Here is an 18,792-nt window from a genome sequence, read left to right as displayed (position 1 = left end):
CACAAGGCGCCTCTCCATCCTCGAGAGGACAACCCGCCCAAGGCAGGAGCGCCCTCTCCCGGACAAGGCTCGCCCGGACGCCTCCTCCGCCCAGACAGCTAGCAGAGGCGACGTGAGGGAGGGGGCCAGAGAGCTAGGCCGCGCTAGCCCGCGCCCCGCCCCTTCCCCAAGGCCGGCCTCCTGGGTGGTGCCACAGCGCGCGTGGAGCGGCAGCCCAATGGGGGCGCGGAGAGGGTGGGAGGGGCGGGGGGCGGGCACAGGCAGGGGGGCGGGACGGGCGCAGGGCTTTGGGTGTGATTGGCAGCCGGGTCGGCCGGTGAGCCTGGGGCGGGGGCGGGGCGCGATTCAGAGCGCGAAACATGGCTGGACTGGGTGCTGGCGGCAACAGCGACGGCTACCGGGACGAGGGTGACGACGGCGTGCTCAAGGCGGCCGTGGAGGTGTTCGCGAAGCTAAAGGTGCCGCGGGCCCAGGGAGCCACCCGGACAGCGGCGGCCGGGCGGCGGGGAGGGCAGGGCCTACAGCGGAAGTCGGCGGCGCGACGCGCCCGCCCTTGTGTTAGCTCCCGGCTGCGGCCTGTGTCCCGCTGCAGGGGCGGCTCGGGGGGGCACCTGTCTCTGCTCCTTGGGCCTCCACGCTTGCCGTCTGCGTGGTCCGTGCCTGGTAGTTCGGGCTGGCGCCACGCGGGTGCTGCCCCTTAACTTGTGTTGCAGGAATTCTGCGGGACCTGGCTGGGCGCATGAAGCAAGTGCAGACGCGGGGAGGGCACGGGCCCTGGCCTCCAGGAGCTCGCGGGGTCTAGGGGGAGACGGACGGGCGGGGTCCGTGTCACCCTGTCGAGTGGGAGTCAGGTGCCCGTGGGGAGGAGACCCGCTCCACCAGGTCCGACCGCCGGCCGGGGTCCGGCACGCCCTGCTTCTGCTCCGCCCCACCCCTCGCCGGTCCCCCTCCCCGTCCCCTGCAGACCGGCGCTACGGGCGCTCTCACTCGACTTTTCCTTGGGTCTCCTAGCCGGGAGCCGGGATCAGAATCTCGCAATCTCGTCAGAGCCCCTAGTTGCTACTAGGTTACACTGCGCGGAGGGGGCGTACTTGAGGAGGCGGGGTGGCAGGCCACTGCAGGTGGGCTAAGAACGAGGGGAATTGAACTCTGGGCAAGACGGAAGGACAGTGGGAGGGACAGCGCTGCTGGCCGCGTGCCGGCCGCGGGGGTGGGGAGCGCGTGTGCTCACCAGCCTGGTGTGAGGGAAGGTGCATGGAGAGCATGAGAGCAGAAGTGCATCTCTGCCCTTCGGTCAGACTTTCTAAAGCTTCCTGGTTTTCCCTTTCCTTGCTTAGGACCTCAACTGCCCGGTCCTGGAGGGTCTTTATATCACAGAACCCAAGACCATTCAGGAACTGCTGTGTAGTCCCTCGAAGTACCGCTTGGAAATCCTGGAGTGGATGTGTATTCGGTAACATCTTTGTTTCTTCCTCCCAGTCCCTGGGGTACCCCGGGGGCCACCTGGGGAAGGGGGAGGGGTTGATATTTTTACAAGCAGTGGTACTCCCAGAGGGCTTCATACCTTATCCCCGGACATCACGAGAGCAGCTGTTTGGGAAAGAAGTGCCAGCCACGAAAGCCGGGCTCAAATTTGCCTTGGCACCCCCACACCAGGGCTCTAGCTGGGCCATTTGCTGCCCTGCTGAAGTGCTGCGTGGTGCTTCTGAGTGTTCTTCTCGCTCTACTAGTTTCAGACTTGACAGGGCCTCCCTCCCTTCATTCTCAGTCTGGAGTTGTGAACTGTCTTACGTCTTGCCACTGAGGAGTGACAACCAGGGCCGAGACCCTGTTTCCCAGTCCTTCAGGTCAAGGTGTGCCCTGCTGTGTGTGCCTGGCACTCTGCAGGGGGAGCAAAGCCTGCCCAGATGGCAAGGGCAAAGATCCAGAAAGTCTTAAGGGAAGTCTGTTCCTTAGGAGCAGCAGCCCCTGAGCTGAGCATCTGTCTTAAGGCTGCAGTGCGGAAGGCTTGACCAAGCCTCATGGAGAACAGCCTCCTGTACTGTTGGGCGTGACCCCGGGGCCCTCTCTGGAGTGGCCACGGTTGGTACGGGAGTCTCTCAGGAGGCCAGGCGTGGGCCTGTTCTTCTTCAGCCTTGCCTGTCTGCCCTTGCAGCTAAGGAAGATGCCCGGGCAGGCGCCCGGTACTGGAGCAGCAAGGATCCAGCCTGCACCCAGCTGGTGTACTTGCCAGGCCACTGGACGGCAGCAGGCCTCGCCCTGGGCTGGGTGTCTAATGAATGGCTGGGAGGAAGAGGAGGCGTTTGCATGTTAGGGCCTCTGCATTTCCAGCAGCCTGTCCTGTCTTCCAGGCCTCAGAGCACTCTCATAACCTTTTCTCTCCCTCCTGGAAACACCCTTCAGGTCTCTGCATGTTACACATTCTCTTACATGGCCCGACTCCTTTTAAAGTAGCTCCCAAGGGCGCCTGGGTTGCTTAGTCACTTGAGCATCCAACTCTTGATTTCAGCTTAGTTCATGATCCCAGGGTTGTGGGATCAAGCCCGGCTCCATGCTGAGCTTAGAGCGTGCATAAGATTCTCCCTCTCTCTCTCCCTTTCCCTCTCCCTCTGCCCCTCTCCCTGGCTCACATGCGCTCTCTCTCTCTCTCTTTCTCTCTCTCTCTCTCTCTCTCTCTCTCTCTCTCTCCCTCCCTCCCTCTCTCTTTCTCTCTCTTTCTAAAATAAAAAAAAAAAACTCTCCCCAGCTCCCAGGGCAAAACATATCCATCTTTCCGCTGGATACCCACAACCTTTTGAGCATACCGCTACCAGAGCCCTCAGCCCATGAATTCTGTCTTGGCCTGCTGTCCTGTCTGGCTCTGCAAAGTACTGGGAGCTGCTGGAGGGCAGGTAGCAGGTAGGACTCCTGCATCAGCCCCAGGCCGCACGTGTGGTCCAGGCTGTGGGCTGACAAGCAGGTGCATGGACACATGCGCACCCGTGTGTCCTTCTGGGCGCCTCAGGCTCGGACGGGTGTCCTCAAGGAACGGGGACTCCAGTGCTGCAAAGGGCTCAGGCATGAGCCCCAGACTTGGGCATATCTCTGTGTTCTGAATGTTATGGGTGCTGGCAAGGAGGAGGTGGCATTTGATCTGGGAGGGGACAGATAATGGCAGGTGCTCATTTCAACAGGGGTGAGGGACTGAGGTGTAGGAGGGAGAGCTGGGCAGCAGTGTCCTGAAGAGCAGCTTCGGGGAAGCTCATGCAGAGCCTTGCAAGCCGCATGAAGGCCTTTGTACCTCACGCTCTAGGCAGGGCCAGCGTGGAGCAACCTTCTGGAGTTGGCAGCTTTGGCAAGGTGACTCGGGGGTTCTGTGGTGGATGGGTTTGGAGGGGAGAGGCTGGAGGCAGGGAGACCAAGATGTAGACTGTTGCAACAGCCCCAGGATGGCAGGAGGCTGGCTTGGAATGACACATGGCTCATGTGACAGTCACTGCCAGCCCTGGAAGGACCAGTGCATGGTCCAGGAATTCAGGAGGAGAGGCAGTAGTGGGAATGGGGTCTCGAGCGTTCTCCCAGAACGAGGGAGGCCACAGCCATGTCTTGGAGAGGCTCTTGTGGACAGAGCCCAGATCTGCCTGGCCCAATCTGATGCTGGGGACTGGGTCACCTGCTGCCCAGAGAGGGATGCGTGGGAGTGTATGGGTACGTTCCTGAAGTGCTTTTAGTACTTTTATAAATACAAGAAGCTGAATCCTCTGAAGGAATAGGCAGGGAACGGATAATTGCTTCTTACAATCGCAACCTGGCAAAAGTGCCCTGGGCCTTTCAAGGGCCCGAAAAGAGAATTGGATAGAATTCAGTTTCTCCCATATTTCATGTAGGCTTTCTTTGCACGTGGCTTCTGCGTTTCAGCTCTTGCTTACGGCCGCTCTGTTCACCCCACTCCGGGTGGAACCTGGGAGCTGTAGCCAGTGTTGGCCGTGGGGCTCAGCGTGCTGGCTCTGGCCGGCCCGTGTGCCGAGCTGGCCCGCAGCGTGGGGTGGAGCAGGGCCACGGGGTCCCCTGCGTTGCTGAATTCAGGGCGCCTGGCTTTCCTTGGCTCCTGAAGAGCTGTGCTTGCTTTTCAAGGCCTTGAGTGCCGTTCCTTTTTGCCCTGCTCCCTGCTGCTTCAGGAAAATCAACTTTAATGAAAGCCCTTTCCAAGTGAGGTCGCTTAGGCTTTTGTGGATTTGTTCTTTAGTGTGTTGAAGTGGTTTGCTGTGGTCCAGCCTGATGGATTGCTGAGTGCTCTCTGCTCCTTGGCGCCTTATGAGTGGGAGCGTCGCCCAGCAACCAGGCCCAGGGCCCAGCCTCCTAGCGTTTCACACGGCGGGGGGCTCCTTCTCCCACTCCTTTTGCCCCACCCCTTTTTGGCAGAAAAGTTGGCTGCCTCAGTGAGTCTTGAAGACAGGCGATATAGCTGAGGCTCCCTCTCTGCTGTACTTCTGCGGCGTGGGGCCCGGGGCCTCAGGTGCAGGGTGGCCCCACCAGCTCCCAGGGTCCCAGTATTGTCAGGGCAGGTGTGGCCTGGGACGCAGGCATTCATTCGGAGGCGTGGCCCCAGGGATGGAGAAGTGAGCCTGCTTTGTGGAACAGCTGCCCTGCCCTTTTCTACCATGCAAAGTCAGCAGGTCCCTAGGGCTGGCAGGCCACTACACCATGATGGCAGAGTGGAGTCCCGGTCCCTGCTGTCCTGTGGAAAGAGCCTCTTCATCTTTCTGTAGGGGGGGCTTGCCCTGGCAGCCAGCTCCTGAGGCTCCCTGGCAGGCAGGTGTTAGTCTCAGCAGCTGGAGCGACGTCCCCACGGCCTTGGTGTTGTGCTAGGCCTGGTGCTAGGGGCTGGGGGTGCAGTGTTCAGACCGTCTCGTGATCATGGAGGAGACCCAGTCTGGGGGGCCTGAGCTGTGTGTTGCTTATGACGCTTGCCTTTGGATGTGGTCTCTGGAAACGGTTTTGCCCATCAGCTCGGTGTCTTAAGGCAAGATGCTTATGAGTGGCCACCGTCCCATGTATCTATCTGGTATCATCAGGGCTGGGGCTCTGCTGGACCTAGGGGGACAGCTGGGATTGCTGTCTCCCAACCCAGGGGCTGGGGCTGTGATCCCAGAACCTATCACACTAGGAGCCCCCAAATGGTTTAAAGGTGTGAACTGGAGTAGCCTAATGTCCTGCTGATTTAAGATTTTCAAAAAAGAGAAAACGTCCTTCCGTTGAAAGAGCTAAGCATGGGCATTTACTAATGGCACATTATTCCATGGCAAGAGGCCCTGATTATTCATTTGTTAATACACACTGGCTGCCTTTTCTGTGCTGGCTGCCATGGCATTAGAGCCCAGATGTATAAAAAGAAAAGTTGGCTCCTGGCTTCAGTGGGCCTGCGGTCTGGGAGGTGGGAGCTCAGTGGGAGGTCAGTGCCCGGATCCTGCTGTGATGGAGGGATGCCAGGATGTCTGTGGGCCTGGCCCTCCCCCAGCTTCCCAGGGGACACCCAGGCAGGGCTTCAAGGATGCCCGGGCAGGAAGGGCCTTGGTGGACAGCCTTCAAATGAACCTGCAGCATGGTTGAAAGAAAAGCCAGCCCCTCGGTTCCTTCTGAGAAAGAGCTTCAAGCTCTGAGGAAATCAGGATTTTCCTCTTGGGTGGTCATTTTGTTTATCATGAGAATTTAAATTTCAGTATTCAAATCCACATTTCTGAGGTTCACTTGCAGAAATATCTTGTGGTTTTTTTCCCCCTGGTAACTTATGGAGTTGACGTTCACATCACATAAAAGCGTCCATTTCAAAGTGAACATTTCAGTGGTGTTTAGCTCACGCACAAGTAATTCACTTTTTTAGAGCACGTGCGGGGAGAGGTCACTAGGAGCCTCTGCGGCCCGCTCAGGACTGACCAGTTTTGCTCTTTGCTTGCAGGGTCTGCCCCTCCTGGCAGGACAAGTTCAGCTCACTAAAGGGGGCCCCAGTCGAGGTGAAGATCCAAGGTGAGTCTGCGTTACAGGACTTTGGAGTTGGGGGGTGGATTCTGAGCTTGTGCGTGGCCTCCTTAGCAAGACGGAGTGAATTTCCCATCGGATTGGTGTTTACTGCTGGCCAGCGCACACCCTGGAGATCTTGCCAGAGCCTTCTAGAATCAGGGCACACTCACACCCTGTGCGTAGGCCAGTGGGAGAGTTCCTCTCACAGGGGCATGCGAATGAGACCAAGAATGTGTCACCCTGCCAGCCCACCCGCCAGGGCACCAGAGGCGGGGACTGGTTCTTGCCGATGCCACTGGTGGTTCCGTCCCCATCTTTCTGCCGTGTGCACGCTTGATAGCTCTCCATAGGGCTTGTCTTGTAACTGCTTCTTTTCGATCTTTTGTTGGCAGAAACGGTTCTTAATCTGGTGATGAACGTTAGGCAAAAGGGGATAGGGAACAGTCCTCACAATGGTGTCTCCGAAGGTCAGATTTTCGTGGGCCTGCGTTTGGCCCATCTACTCCAGGGTGGGTGACCTGGACCCTGGAGCTCCAGTGCAGGCCCCGGCCGTCACTGCCAGATTAGTTATCCAGGGACAGTTGTCCCCGAGGCTGAAATGGCCCAGAAGAACAGGGTGTCGTGTCTTGGAGCGTGAAGGACCGGCCTGGGCTGCACAGCGGTGCTGCCCTTTCCCCAGTGTGTTATGGCCGGCACTTTCCTACTGATGGGACAACGTCAAGGCCAGGTGAGCCTGGCCATCAGCCTGTATCTGAATTCTTTCACACCCACCCACCCACAGGTACTAACCGTGCCCTTAGTCCAGCCAAAGCCTCGACCTCGCCATCCCCGGCCTAGTTTCCTCTTCTGTAGAGCTGGGGTGACAGCCTTGGCCTCGCCCACCCGGGGAAGCGTGCCAAGTGTCAGAGCAGGTGGTAGGACACGGGTGCTTGTCAAAGGGTATAATCCTCCAAAGAGGATTCGGACAATTCATGAATTCATTTGACCGGTATTTGTGGAGTGTCTCCCACGCACCTGGCATTGTTTTAGGTGCTGCTCACACGGCCCTTACGTGCCAGCTGGGAGAAACAGGTGATAGATGGAGGCAGCAAAGTTCTGTGTTGCATGGTGAGAAGTGCCATAAAGCAAGCCAGGTGAGGGCAGAGTGGTGCATGGGTGGTGAAGGGTGCTCCTGTGGATATAAGATGGTTGGGGAAAGCCTCCCTCTCTCTCTTCGTTTTAAAATATTTATTTACTTATTTTGAGAGAGAGAAAGAGTGAGTATGGGCGGGGGAGGGGCAGAGAAAGAGAGGGAGAGAATGCCAAGCAGGCTCCACACTGTCAACGCAGAGATGGGACTCCATCTCACAAACCGTGAGATTGTGACCCGAGCCAAAATCGAGAGTTGGACGCTTAACCGACCGAGCCACCCAGGTGCCCAAGGCCTCCCTTTTAAACACAGACTTGCAGGAAGGGAAGAAGCGAGCCTGGCAGATCTCAGGAAGAATGGTGTTCAGGGTAACACGACAGCAAGTGCAAAGGGCTTGAGGTAGGCTTGCTTGTGTCTTGCAGCTGTGAAGAGCAGCAAGGAGGCCGGGGTGGCCACTGCAGAGTGGAGAGCAAGGGAAGAGTGGTGGGGCGAGGGCAGAGAGAGAGGCCACAGGGCCGGATGAGGCTAGGTCTGTGGGCCATGGAAGGACAGTTTTTATTGTCAGGAAAGCTGTGGCCTGACTTAAGCTTAAAGCTGTGGTGTCGCAGGGGCCCTACAGCCGCTGAGCTGAGAACGGGAGGCCCGGGCGGAGGCCGGGAGAGCCCTGGAGGCATGTTGCGGTGATGCAGGCAAGACATGGGGACTGGGCGGCAGTGGAGGTAGAGTGTTGGCCGGATCCCGGGCTTATCCTGAAGCGGGGATTGGCCGGGCTCACCGAGACTTGGACGTGGCCTAAGCAGGAGAGGAGCTGTGGAGGACACGAGGGTTTGGGGTTAAGGGTTGTGGGTAGAGTAGGCATGCTTGGGGCTATGACTGGTATTTGTACTCTGTTTCCGGGATTACTAGCGCTTTCACAAAAATGCTCTGCTCGTTTCTTGCACCAAACCTTCCAAAGCAGATGCCAGAGTTAGGCCTGTTGGATCACTGACCCATGTCGGCATAGGAGATGGGCTTTGCCCATGAAGGAGTAAGGGCACTGCCACAGAGCTACTTCGGGGGTTCAGAGCTGGCATTGGCCCCAGGCTTTCTAGCTCCAAGTCCGGGCCTTTCTCTCTGTACCAGATGGTTGCTCAGAAAATGCCCAGAGCACCCTGTAAGGTGTGGCTGGGCACCAGGTAGTGACTCAGTTTCCCAATCTGTACCATGGAGCTGAGGTCTGCCTCCTAGAGCTGCTGGCAAGGTGAAAGGAGACGATGATGATAAAGGCCTGTAGGAAGGTTCCCTGACCTCTGTCAGCTCCTCAGGAGGCTGGCTGCTTCTCCTAGAAGCCAGACAGTGTTCCTTACATGGAAGAACGTCAGATGTGACGCCCTATTTTCAGCCCAGGAAACTGATGCGGGTCACACAGCCAGAGGCATTCCTAGGTATCCTGTCCCCGCCTCCTTGTCCACCTAGGCCTTCTGGGCCTAGCCTGGCCTCTGGGACACCGGCCCACCCATGCTGGAGCGGGAGCACTGTCCCCAGAGCGGCGCTCGGCACTCTGCGTGTCAGCGTGCCCCTGAGCGCACGGTGTCCTCTCCTGCCTGGGTGGGCCTCTGCGGTAATAGGATCCTTGTGTTCTGACAGAGATGGTGAGACTAGGCCAGGAGCTGATGCTGTGTGGGCTGGATGACCAGGAGCTCCTAAAGGTAAGAGAGGGTCCTCTCCGTCCCCACAGGCTGGGGACCTCGGTGAGGCTGGGTTAGGGGTAGGAGGGTATCTTTCCTCTGGCCTCAGGAAGCCAGCATCCCAGCCACTGTTCCTCAGCCCCCTGGGACAGGAATCAGTAGGATTCCCTTGCACACACCCCAGCCACCCCTAGGGCTAAGCGGGGAAGGCCACTGAGGAGGCCCGAGGCAGATCTCTGGATATGGTGACTGAAGGGACAGAGCACATCCTGTCCTCGGTCAGTGACTTCATATGCACTGGCACTGTGGTGGGTACTTTATATGCCAGTAGCTGTCACACTCACCCTTGGCAGTAGGTACTTATCTTAGCCCCATTTCACAGGGGAAGTGTCAGACAACTTGCTCTAGGTCACCCAGTGACAGAGCCTGGCCTCAAACCCAGGCCTCTGGTCCAAGCCCATGCACTTTCCCTGACTCGCTGGCCCCCTGCAACTTTCTGAACAGAAGTGACCCTGATCCACACCCGCATCAGTCAAAGGAACCCTACCCCTACCCTTAGAATCTTGTCAAACTCTTGAAATAATTATTTTCACGTTTTGGCTATTAAATAATAAGATGAATGTCAGTGTATATGTTTTTAACTGAAGACACGTTTTCAGTTCTTTTGGGGGTACATAGCTAGGAGTGGTAGTGACAGGTCAATGTAGTAAATGTAGTACATTTAACGGTTTGAAGAATGTTGTGCCAACCTGTTTTCCAAAGTGGCTGCACCATTCGACATGCCCATTTTGGTGTGTGGGTTTCGATTTGCATTTCCCTGGTGGCTAATGATGTTGAGCGTCTTCTCATGGGCTTGTTGGCCATTTGGATATCTTCTTTGGAGAAATGTCTGTGTTCAGTTCTCTTGCCCACTTTTTAGTTGGGTTGTCTTTTATTGTTGAGTTGTAAGAATTCTTTATATGTTCTGGATACAAGCCATGTCAGATACCAGATTTACAAATATTTTCTTCCATTCTGTGGATTGTCTCTTCACTTTCCGGAATTATACTTTAGAGCACAAAACTTTCTAGTTTTGATGAAGTCCGATTTATGTATGTTCTTCTTTTGTTGCTTGTTCTTTTGGCGTTATAGCTAACAATGCATTGCCAAATCCAAAGTCATGAAGATAGATACCTATCTTTTCTTCTAAGAGTCTTTAAAAAATTTTTAAAGAGAGAGAATGAGAATGAGTGGGGGAGAGGGGCAGAGGGAGAGGGAGAATCTTAAGTAGTGTGGAGCCTGACGCGGGGCTTGATCCCATGACCCTGGGATCATGACCTGAGCCAAAATCAAGGGTCGGATGCTCAACCGACTGAGCCACCCAGGTGCCCCTCTTCTAAGAGTTTTATAGTTTTTACTTCTTACATTTAGGTCTTTGATCCATTTTGAGTTAGTTATGTATGGTGTAAAGTGTGTCTCCAACTTCATTCTTTTGCATGTGGCTGTTTAGTTTTCCCAGCACCATGTATTGAAAAGACCATTCTTACCTCATTGAATTGTCTTAGCATCCTTGATGAAAATCAGTTAACTATAAATGTGAAGGTTTATTTCTTGATTCTCCATTCTGTTCCATTGATCTATGTCTGACTTTATGCCACACTGTCTTCATTAGTGTAGCTTTGTAGTAAGTTGTAACATGTGAATCTTTCAGTTTTGCTCTTTTTAAAGATTGCTTTGGCTTTTATTAGTGATTCCACTGAATTTCCCCATGCATTTTACAATAAGCTTGTCAATTTCTGCAAAAAAGCCAAGTGGAATTTTGATGGAGTTTGTGTCGAATCTGTGGGTTGTTTTGGGAGGTATTGCCATCAACTATATTAAGTCTTTCTATCCATGAACATGGACTGTCTTTCCATTTATTTAGGTTTTCTTTAATTAAAAAAATTTTTTTTTAAAAAATGTTTTATTATTTATTTTTGAGAGAGAGACAGAGTGCGAACAGGGTAGGGGCAGAGAGAGGGAGACACAGAATCCAAAACAGGCTCCAGGCTCTGAGCTGTCAGCACAGAGCCTGACATGGGGCTTGAACTCACAAGCTGTGAGGTCATGACCTGAGCCAAAGTCAGATGCTTAACTGACTGAGCCACCCAGGCATCCCTATTTAGGTTTTCTTTAATTTCTTTAAAAGCTGTTTTGTAGCTTCCAGTATATACATCTAAATTTGTTCCTAAGTATTTTATTCTTTATGATGCTATTATAAATGGAGTTGTTTTCTTAATTTCATTTTTGTATTGCTCATTGCTAGTCTGTGGAAATACAATTGCTTTTTGCACATTGCTCTTGTATCCTGCCACGTTGCTGAACTTGTTTATTTGTTCTAATGTTTTTTTAGTGGATTCCCTTAGGATTTTTTATATAAAAGACTGTGTCATCTGCAAATAGAGATAGCTTTATGTTTGCCTTTTCAATTTGTGTGTTTTTAATTTCGGTTTCTTACCTAATTATTCTGGCTAGCACTTCCAGCACAATGTTGAATAGAAGTGGCAAGAGTGGGCATACTTGCCTAGTTTCTGATTTAGGAGGAGAGCATTTGATCTTCACCTTTGACTATGATGTTAACTGTGAATTTTTTATAGATGCCCTTTTTCAGGTTGAGGATACTCCCTTCTATTCCTAGTTGTTGAGTGCTTTTGTCATGAAAGGGTGTTGAATTTTTGTAAATGCTTTCTTTGCATCTACTGAGTTGATTGTCTGGTTTTGTCCTTTATTCTTCCTTTATTTGCGATGTTCCAAGTCTCCTTCTGGTATCCTTTCACCTCTGTCTGAAGGATGGCCTTTAGCAATTCTTTTTTTTTTTTTTTTTTTTAATTTTTTAATGTTTATTTTTGAGAGAGAGAGAGAGAGAGAGCATGCAAGAGTGAGAGAGAGAGTAGGGGAGGAGCATAGAGAGAGAGAGGGAGACATAGAATCCAAAGCAGGCTTCAGGCTCTGAGCTGTCAACACAAGAGCCCAATGCGGGGCTCGAACTCATGAGCCATGAGATCATGACCTGAGCCAAAGTGGGACACTTAACCGACTGAGCCACCCAGGTACCCCTAGCAATTCTTTTAGAAGTGGTCTGCTGGGTCCAAATTCTCTTAGTGTTCCCCTTTATTCCTGGTGGGTACTGGGTACTGGGCTGGCAGTTCTTTCTCTCCACGGGTTCCAGTGAGAAATCTGCAGTCATTTGGGTAATTTTTCTCCTGTGGGTCATGCATTGTTTTTCTCTTGCTACTGTAAAACTTTTTTTTCTTTCTCTTTGTTATCAGTCTTCAGTAATTTGATTATGTTTGTGCGAATATTTCCTTGGCTTTCCTGTTGGGATTCGTTCAGCTTCTCAAATCTATAAGTTTGTGTCTTTTCCCAAATTTGACAAGTTTGCAGCCATTGTTCCTTCAAATATTTTATCAGTGCACACATTTGTCTCCTTTCCGTTTGGGCCTCCTACGACACACATATTAGACCTTTTATTATTGTACCACAAGTCCATGATGCTCTTAAATGTTTTTCCCTTCTCTGTTGCTCACATTGGATAGTTTCTGTTAATCTGTTTCCAAGCTCACTGACTCTTGCCTCTGTACCCTCAATTCTGCTATTGTGTTCATCACTGAGTTTTTTATTTCAGTTATTCTTATTTTCCAGCTCTAAAAAAGATACTTTTTAAAAAAATTGTTTCTTAGGGTGCCTGGGTGGCTCAGTTGGTTAAGGTCTGAATGCGGCTCAGGTCATGATCTCACAGTTTAGGAGTTCAAGCCCTGCACTGGGCTGTGTGCTGATGGTGTAGAGCTTGGGATTCTCTTGGGAATTCTCTTAGGATTCTCCCCCCTCCCCTTGCCTCTCTGCCCCTTCTGTGCTCATGCTGTCTCTATCTCTATCTCAAAATAAATTAAAAAATATTTTTAAAAAAGTTGGTTCTTTGCTGATGTTTTCTATTTTAACTTTCGTTTCAAGAGAACTCATGATTACTTACTTGGCATTTTTATGACTGCTTGAAATTTGTCAGGTAATTCCAACATCAGTGCCATCTTGTGATTGGCGTCTGTTCATTGTCTTTTCTCACGCACGTTGACTTTGACTCTGGGTCTTGTTGAGTTTTATGAAGAATGTTGATACTTGTGTTGTAGCAGGTACTTGACCTGGTCAGGCGTAAGCTGCACGTTCTGCCTCCTTCCCTGGGCTGTGCTTCCAGGGTTGGCCCGCTTTCCACAGCCTTTGTGCTACTGTTCAGGCCCTCCCTGCATGTGGACCGCCTGACGGTCAGCCTGGGATCTGGTGTCGGTCTCTCCCCTGTGATCATTTGTCAGTATGCTCCTGGAGATCAGATCTATCCCTGCACGGGTGGGGGTGAGCCCAGACATTCAAAACAGATTTATGGGATCCCTTTCTCTAGTTTGTCACTCCCTGTCCTCTCTTTGATACTATCTGGTTCCTGGGGGAAAGGGCTCTCCGTTGCTGCCCTGCAGCCATAAAGCACCCACTTCTGTGACTGCACCACACTGAATGGAGAGGAAGATTCCCTGCTCCCAGAGTATTGGCTTTTGCAGTTTTCTTTTAGTAACCACCTTTGTTGCTGCGGCCACCACTGCCATGATATTGCCTGGGGTCTGGGGTCACAGAGCAGAAGGAGAGAAAAAAGCCTGGAGATTTTCCCTCCTCTCTCTGAGTGTTAGGGGTTTCCTTTTCCTTTTCTGGAGTTCTCTGTCTGTACTGTTATGTTCCCTTCTGGGTTTGAGCTGGGCTGAGTGCAGGTCTAGAGAGACCAGAGGAGAGAACATGCTAGATCATCGCCAGCCTCGATGGTCACCTAGGATTCTGGCATGCGTCCTTGACATGCCTGCTGATACTTGCCCTTCTGAGACTATAGACACCTGCCACATGCATTCTGTCCTGCTCTGAGAGGTGAGTATTTAGTGGGAGAGGAAGCTGGTCTTTTCATCTTACCTGGAACTGGAACCCCTCCCTTCCTTTTTATCTTTAAAGATTTTTTCATTGTGGTAAAATGCACATAGCATAACATTTACCATTTTAACCATTAAAAAAATTTCCCAGCAAGCTCTGAAGGGTTCTATTCTGTTTTAAAAAATATTTTTTATTGTGGTAAAATACGCATAACGTAAAATTTACCGTCTGAACTACTTTTAAGTGTGCAATCAGCGTTAAGTACGTTCGCATTGTCGTGCAACCATAGCATGCTCTGTCTAGTTCCAGAACATTTTTATCACCCTAAAAGGGGATCCCGTGACCATTAAGCCATCACTCCCTGTTACTCACAGGCCCTGGTACCCGCTACTCTCCTGTCTTTATCTCATATAAATGGAGTCTTATGGTATGTGGCCTTTTGTAATGACTTCTTCACTTAACACGATATTTTCAGGGCCATTTATGCTGGAACATGGATCAGTTCTTCATTCCTTTTTATGGAATAAAAAATAAAAACAAAATAATTCATGTTGGCATTGTTGAGAGCTGGGAGTTGGTGGGGGTCATGGGAGAAAGGAGATATGGAGATATGGGTATAAGATAATTAGGTTTGGTCAAACCCTGTAGGAATTTGAATTGGGAATATCAGCATGAGCTCTTAATGTATTTTAACTTAAAACCTGAGTGTGTGGTGTGGTGTGTGTGTGTGTGTGTGTGTGTGTGTGTGTGTATGTGTGTGTTTCCTTGCTTTATCCTCTTAAAAGGACAAGAACAATGACAGTCCAGTTGTAACAAAAGCCTGGGGCAGCAAATGTACCAGTTGAGTCAGGAGCACTTTGTTACACAAGAGAACAAGGCAGGCATCCAAGAATTTACAGTTACATCTGAAGGACTCAGCAGGCAGCTATCAATAGAAGCCCTCATTGGCCAGAGAGGGAACATCGTGAGATGATGAATGCATCGGAAGGATGATGACCGCACTAGACTGAGGCCTGTCAACATTATTTCAAATCCATGGGTTCATAATAGTTTTAAAAAGTCATTTTGGTACCAAAAGCACAAACCAAGAGAAAAAGATAGATCAATTAGAGTTCATTAAAATGAGCTACTCTGGTGCTTCAAAGGACATCAAGAAATTGAAGGTAATTGAAGATAATCCATAGAATGAAAGAGAATCTTTGTCAATCACATATCTGATAAGGGTCTGGTATTCAGAATCCATAAAGAGTTCTTACAACTCAATAATAATAAGACAGGGAAGCCAACAGAAAACTGGGCAAAGGAGCTGAATACATTTTTCCCAAAACCTCGATGAGATCCCACTTCATGTGCTGTGGGAGGGCCAGGATTTAAAAAAACAAACAAAAAGGAAAGTAACAAGCATTGGTGAGGATGAGGATGGGTTGGAGCCCTCATCCATTGCTGCTGGGAGTGTCAGATGGTTCAGTCACCGTGGCAGACAGTCCTGCTGGTTCCTCTAAACCGTGCCTCACAGTTTAGAGTGCCTCGCGGCCAGTGCTTCCACTGCCAGCTGCGGACCCCACAGGACTGGCCACGCAGAAACTTGTACATGAACAGGAAGTATTACTTGATACACAGAGAGTAGGAAAAAACCCTGAAATTTCCATTAATCGGTGCGTGGATAAACAAGTAATAATAAAGAATAAACTACTACGTGGACGAACCTTAAAAACATTATGCTGAGTGAAGGAAGCCAGTCACAAAAGACTACGTATGTAAGATTCCATTTATAGGAAGTGTCTAGAAGAGGCAAATGCATAGAAGCCAAAGGAGATCAGTGGGTGCTAGGGGCTAGGGCTGGCGGGGGTGGGGGGGATGGGGTATGGGGAGTGACTGCTCATGGGGACTGGATTGCTTTTGGGGAGTGATGGTCATGTCCTGTGCTTACCTAGTGGTAAGGGCTGTGCAGCTCTGTGACTATCATAGCAAGCCCTGAACTATGTACTTAAGAAGGGTGAATTCATGGTGTGTGTGTTACATCTCAAATACAAATCACCAGCGCAGCTCAGTGGAATGGAACACCTCTGGGAGAGGAGTGCCCCAGGCTGCCGGAGCGTGACCAGGGAGTGGGCAGGACACATAGGCTGGGACCACCCAGTGGGCTCAGCACTACAGTCCCGGTCCTGACCCGGGCTGGCAGAGCCCAGAGCAGGGATACCAATCTCTTCCCGGGCATTCGGGGGGCTACCAGAGTCAGGGCTGTGCCGAGGAGGGCACAGCAGGCAGGGTGGCCCAGCCCTGGCCACTGGTCAAGGCTTTGTGAGGTCCTGAGTGATAGTTGCTGTCATGTTTCTGTCTGGGCTGTCTCCTGTCTAGACAGTGTCCCAACTTCTGCCTCTGCTTTCATGCTGCCCTCAGGTATGTTACTCGGGCTCAGTGTCACTTGGCCAGATTGGGAGAGTGGGTCAACAGGAGGTACTGACCGGGCCCAATCGCCCAGTTTTAGACTGAGAAGCTTGCAGAGCCACTGATCCTGTTGATGTGGCTACACAGCCGGGAGCCAGGCTTGTAGGAAAGTGCCAGGCAGCCATAGGCATGAGGCCTGGCACCCATGGAGAGGGAGCTGGGCTGTAAACGTAGCAGAGCATGTTCCTGTCCCCAAATCTACTCCCCAAGCCAGGGCTGCCTGGCTTGAAATGCCGCCAGGAACCGCACAGCCCTTCTACCACAGCCTGTGCCTTCCATGCCCACTTTAAGTGCAGATGCTTCTTGGAGGGCTTTATAGTGATGCCAGCTGAGCAAATCGTTTTGTGGCATCCCTCAGAATAGTGGGTCTGTGAGGGCAGCGGCAGGAAAGATCTAAAACGGAGAGGCAGGCCCCGGCTTTCTTTCTGATACCGTTGCTCACACCAGGCTGTCTGGAGTGGGCTGGGCCTCTCAGCTTGTAAGTGTTTGGGTCCTGTGAGTCTCCTCTCCTTCTTGAAGCCTTGAGCTCCTGGCCAGGCGGGTCCCTGCTGGGAATCCCAGCTGCCTTCAGGCCGGGGGGCTCTGTCAGCCGTGAAGTCTGGCCACTTGTTCTTCCTGTGAGGAGAAGGGTCATCACAGGCCATTCCTGGCTGCAGAGGTCAGTCTGAAGGGAGAATAAGCCTCCGCCCGGGGGCGCTCCTGAGGAACAGAGCGGCTTCAGTCCCTGCGGGCCGTGTTCTGCCTTCGGCAGGCCCTGCCGTGCTCCACACAGCCGCCCAAGAAGCTGTGCTGTGCGCTGTGTGATGGGCACGTGCTCGTGTATCTTCCTTTCTTTTTTCAAAGGTGTATGTGTTTGTGAGAGTGAGAGAGAAAGAGAGCAGGGGAGGGACAGAGAGAGGGGGAGACAGAGAGTCCCAAGCAGGCTCCTCACTCTCAGCATAGAGCCTGACGCGGGGCTTGATGCCACGAACCGCAAGACCACGACCTGAACCAAAATCAAGAGTCCTGTGCTTCACCGCCTGAGCCCCCAGCCCCTGCCCTGGGGCCCTGCTCCCGTATATCTCTGCTGCACTTCCCAGAGCCTGGTCCCGGGCATCATCGCCACCCGAGGCTGGGAGCACTCAATGACAGCAGCCCCTGAGGCCGTGGGCCCCGAGCCGCTCCAAAATGCTGCCGGGTCGGGCGCAGGGAGTTGCTGGTGCAGGCCACTCCTTCCCACTGGCCCCAGCAGGGCAAGGTGTGGGGCAGGGGACCCCCCAGCGCGTCTGGCCTAGTGAGTGGGTGCGCCCTTCCCTGCCCAGGGCCGGGCCTGCGCCCAGAAGCAGTTGCGCTTCATGAACCAGCTGCTGGATGGGGTCCAGAGCCTGACTGCCGGATGCTGCAGCCGCTCCAGGTAAAGGCTCAGGGCGGGCTCTCCACAGAATGGCCGGTAGGCACCTTAGAGCTCCACGTGGAGGTGGTGGGGCTGGGGGGCCCACTGGGCACCCAGGCCCACCACCACGTACGTCTCCAGCTGGGGTCTTACTCGCCACTCTGGTGGTGGCAGCTGCACACTGGCGCGCGGCGAGGTGCGAGCCCGGGAAGGACGTCCCCCTAGGACAGTGCTCACAGCACAGCGCTCACGGTGCCGGGCTGTCGGTGTGAAGGTGCCCTGCAGGCCTCGGAGAAGACAGGCTGGCCTGCGGAGGAACACGGGTGCCCGCGCTGTCCCTGCAGGCAGGCGGGCTCTCACAGGAATGGGGCTTGGTCTCATGGCCACCAAAGCAGGGCAGGGACTGGCGGAGACATCGTCTCCCGGCCTCTCTGCCTGGTCTCGTTTTGCCCCTGGGGTCTCCCCTGGGGGACTGAGGGCTTCCTCGGCCGGGGGCCTCAGCAGATCTGGAGGCTGTGCTGTGGCCAGTGACAGCGTGGCCTTGGGGATGCCCCAGCAGTGTGAAGGAGCACTTAGAGGACACCAGAGAGAAGAACGAGGTGCTTCTGGGGGAGCTCTTCTCCAGCCCCCACCTGCAGACGCTCCTGAGCCCCGAGTGTGAGCCATGGTCCCTAGACGTTCAGCCCTTCCTTAGGCAGCAGAGCGGTGCCTGGCAGAGGTACGTGTCCCACTTGGTCCCGTTAGCCGGGACACACCCTTCCCCGTGTGGCCGGCGGGTGCTCCGATGACTGCGGTGGCACACAGCTGGGCACGTCCTCTTTCCTCTCCCTGCAGGGCCAGCCCCTGCGTTGAGTTGGAGGACGTGAACGTGGTGGAGCTGGGCAGGCAGCTGCAGGAGAGCGCCGCCAAACTGCAGGCGCTCAGGGTGGAGGTGAGGGGCGTCGGCTCCCGGGGGCCATGGGGCTTGGGGCTGAGGGCCCGACTGCAAGGGCCCCGCTTTGTGCCCAGGGCAAGGAACGTGACTTCCCCCGCCTCAGGGGCCCCACCTTTACAGCGAATGTGTTGTGAGGGTTAAGTGAGGTGGTGTGTGCACAGGGCTCCATGGCTTCTAGAATGTTGTGGGTGCTCAGCCCATGTGAAGGGGAGAGGCAGGCAGACTCTGGGCAGATGTGGAGAGGCTTTCGGAAGAATGAAAGAGATCGGCCTCACGCAGGCTGTGCACCGGGTCCTGAGGTCTGGGCTTTCACGGGCTCTCTTGCACA

The 18,792-nt window shown here is 53.2% G+C and overlaps 1 protein-coding gene across 2 annotated transcripts in view; it reads left to right on the top strand.

Annotated features, from left to right (window-relative positions):
* The first annotated feature begins 351 nt into the window (after positions 1-351).
* Positions 352-18,792, top strand: part of HAUS7 (HAUS augmin like complex subunit 7) — a 28,415-nt gene continuing 9,974 nt past the window's right edge. For both annotated transcript variants that reach the window (XM_049644456.1, XM_049644455.1), the window contains exons 1-7: positions 352-458; positions 1,338-1,453; positions 5,936-6,003; positions 8,753-8,814; positions 17,460-17,551; positions 18,087-18,248; positions 18,365-18,461. In XM_049644456.1, the coding sequence (XP_049500413.1) occupies positions 360-458; positions 1,338-1,453; positions 5,936-6,003; positions 8,753-8,814; positions 17,460-17,551; positions 18,087-18,248; positions 18,365-18,461 (696 nt within the window). In that variant the 5' untranslated portion in view covers positions 352-359. The remainder of the gene's footprint in view (positions 459-1,337; positions 1,454-5,935; positions 6,004-8,752; positions 8,815-17,459; positions 17,552-18,086; positions 18,249-18,364; positions 18,462-18,792) is intronic.

Source organism: Panthera uncia, chromosome X, assembly GCF_023721935.1.
Source record: "Panthera uncia isolate 11264 chromosome X, Puncia_PCG_1.0, whole genome shotgun sequence".
Lineage (NCBI taxonomy): Eukaryota > Metazoa > Chordata > Mammalia > Carnivora > Felidae > Panthera > Panthera uncia.
This window is presented reverse-complemented; position numbering and strand designations above follow the sequence as displayed.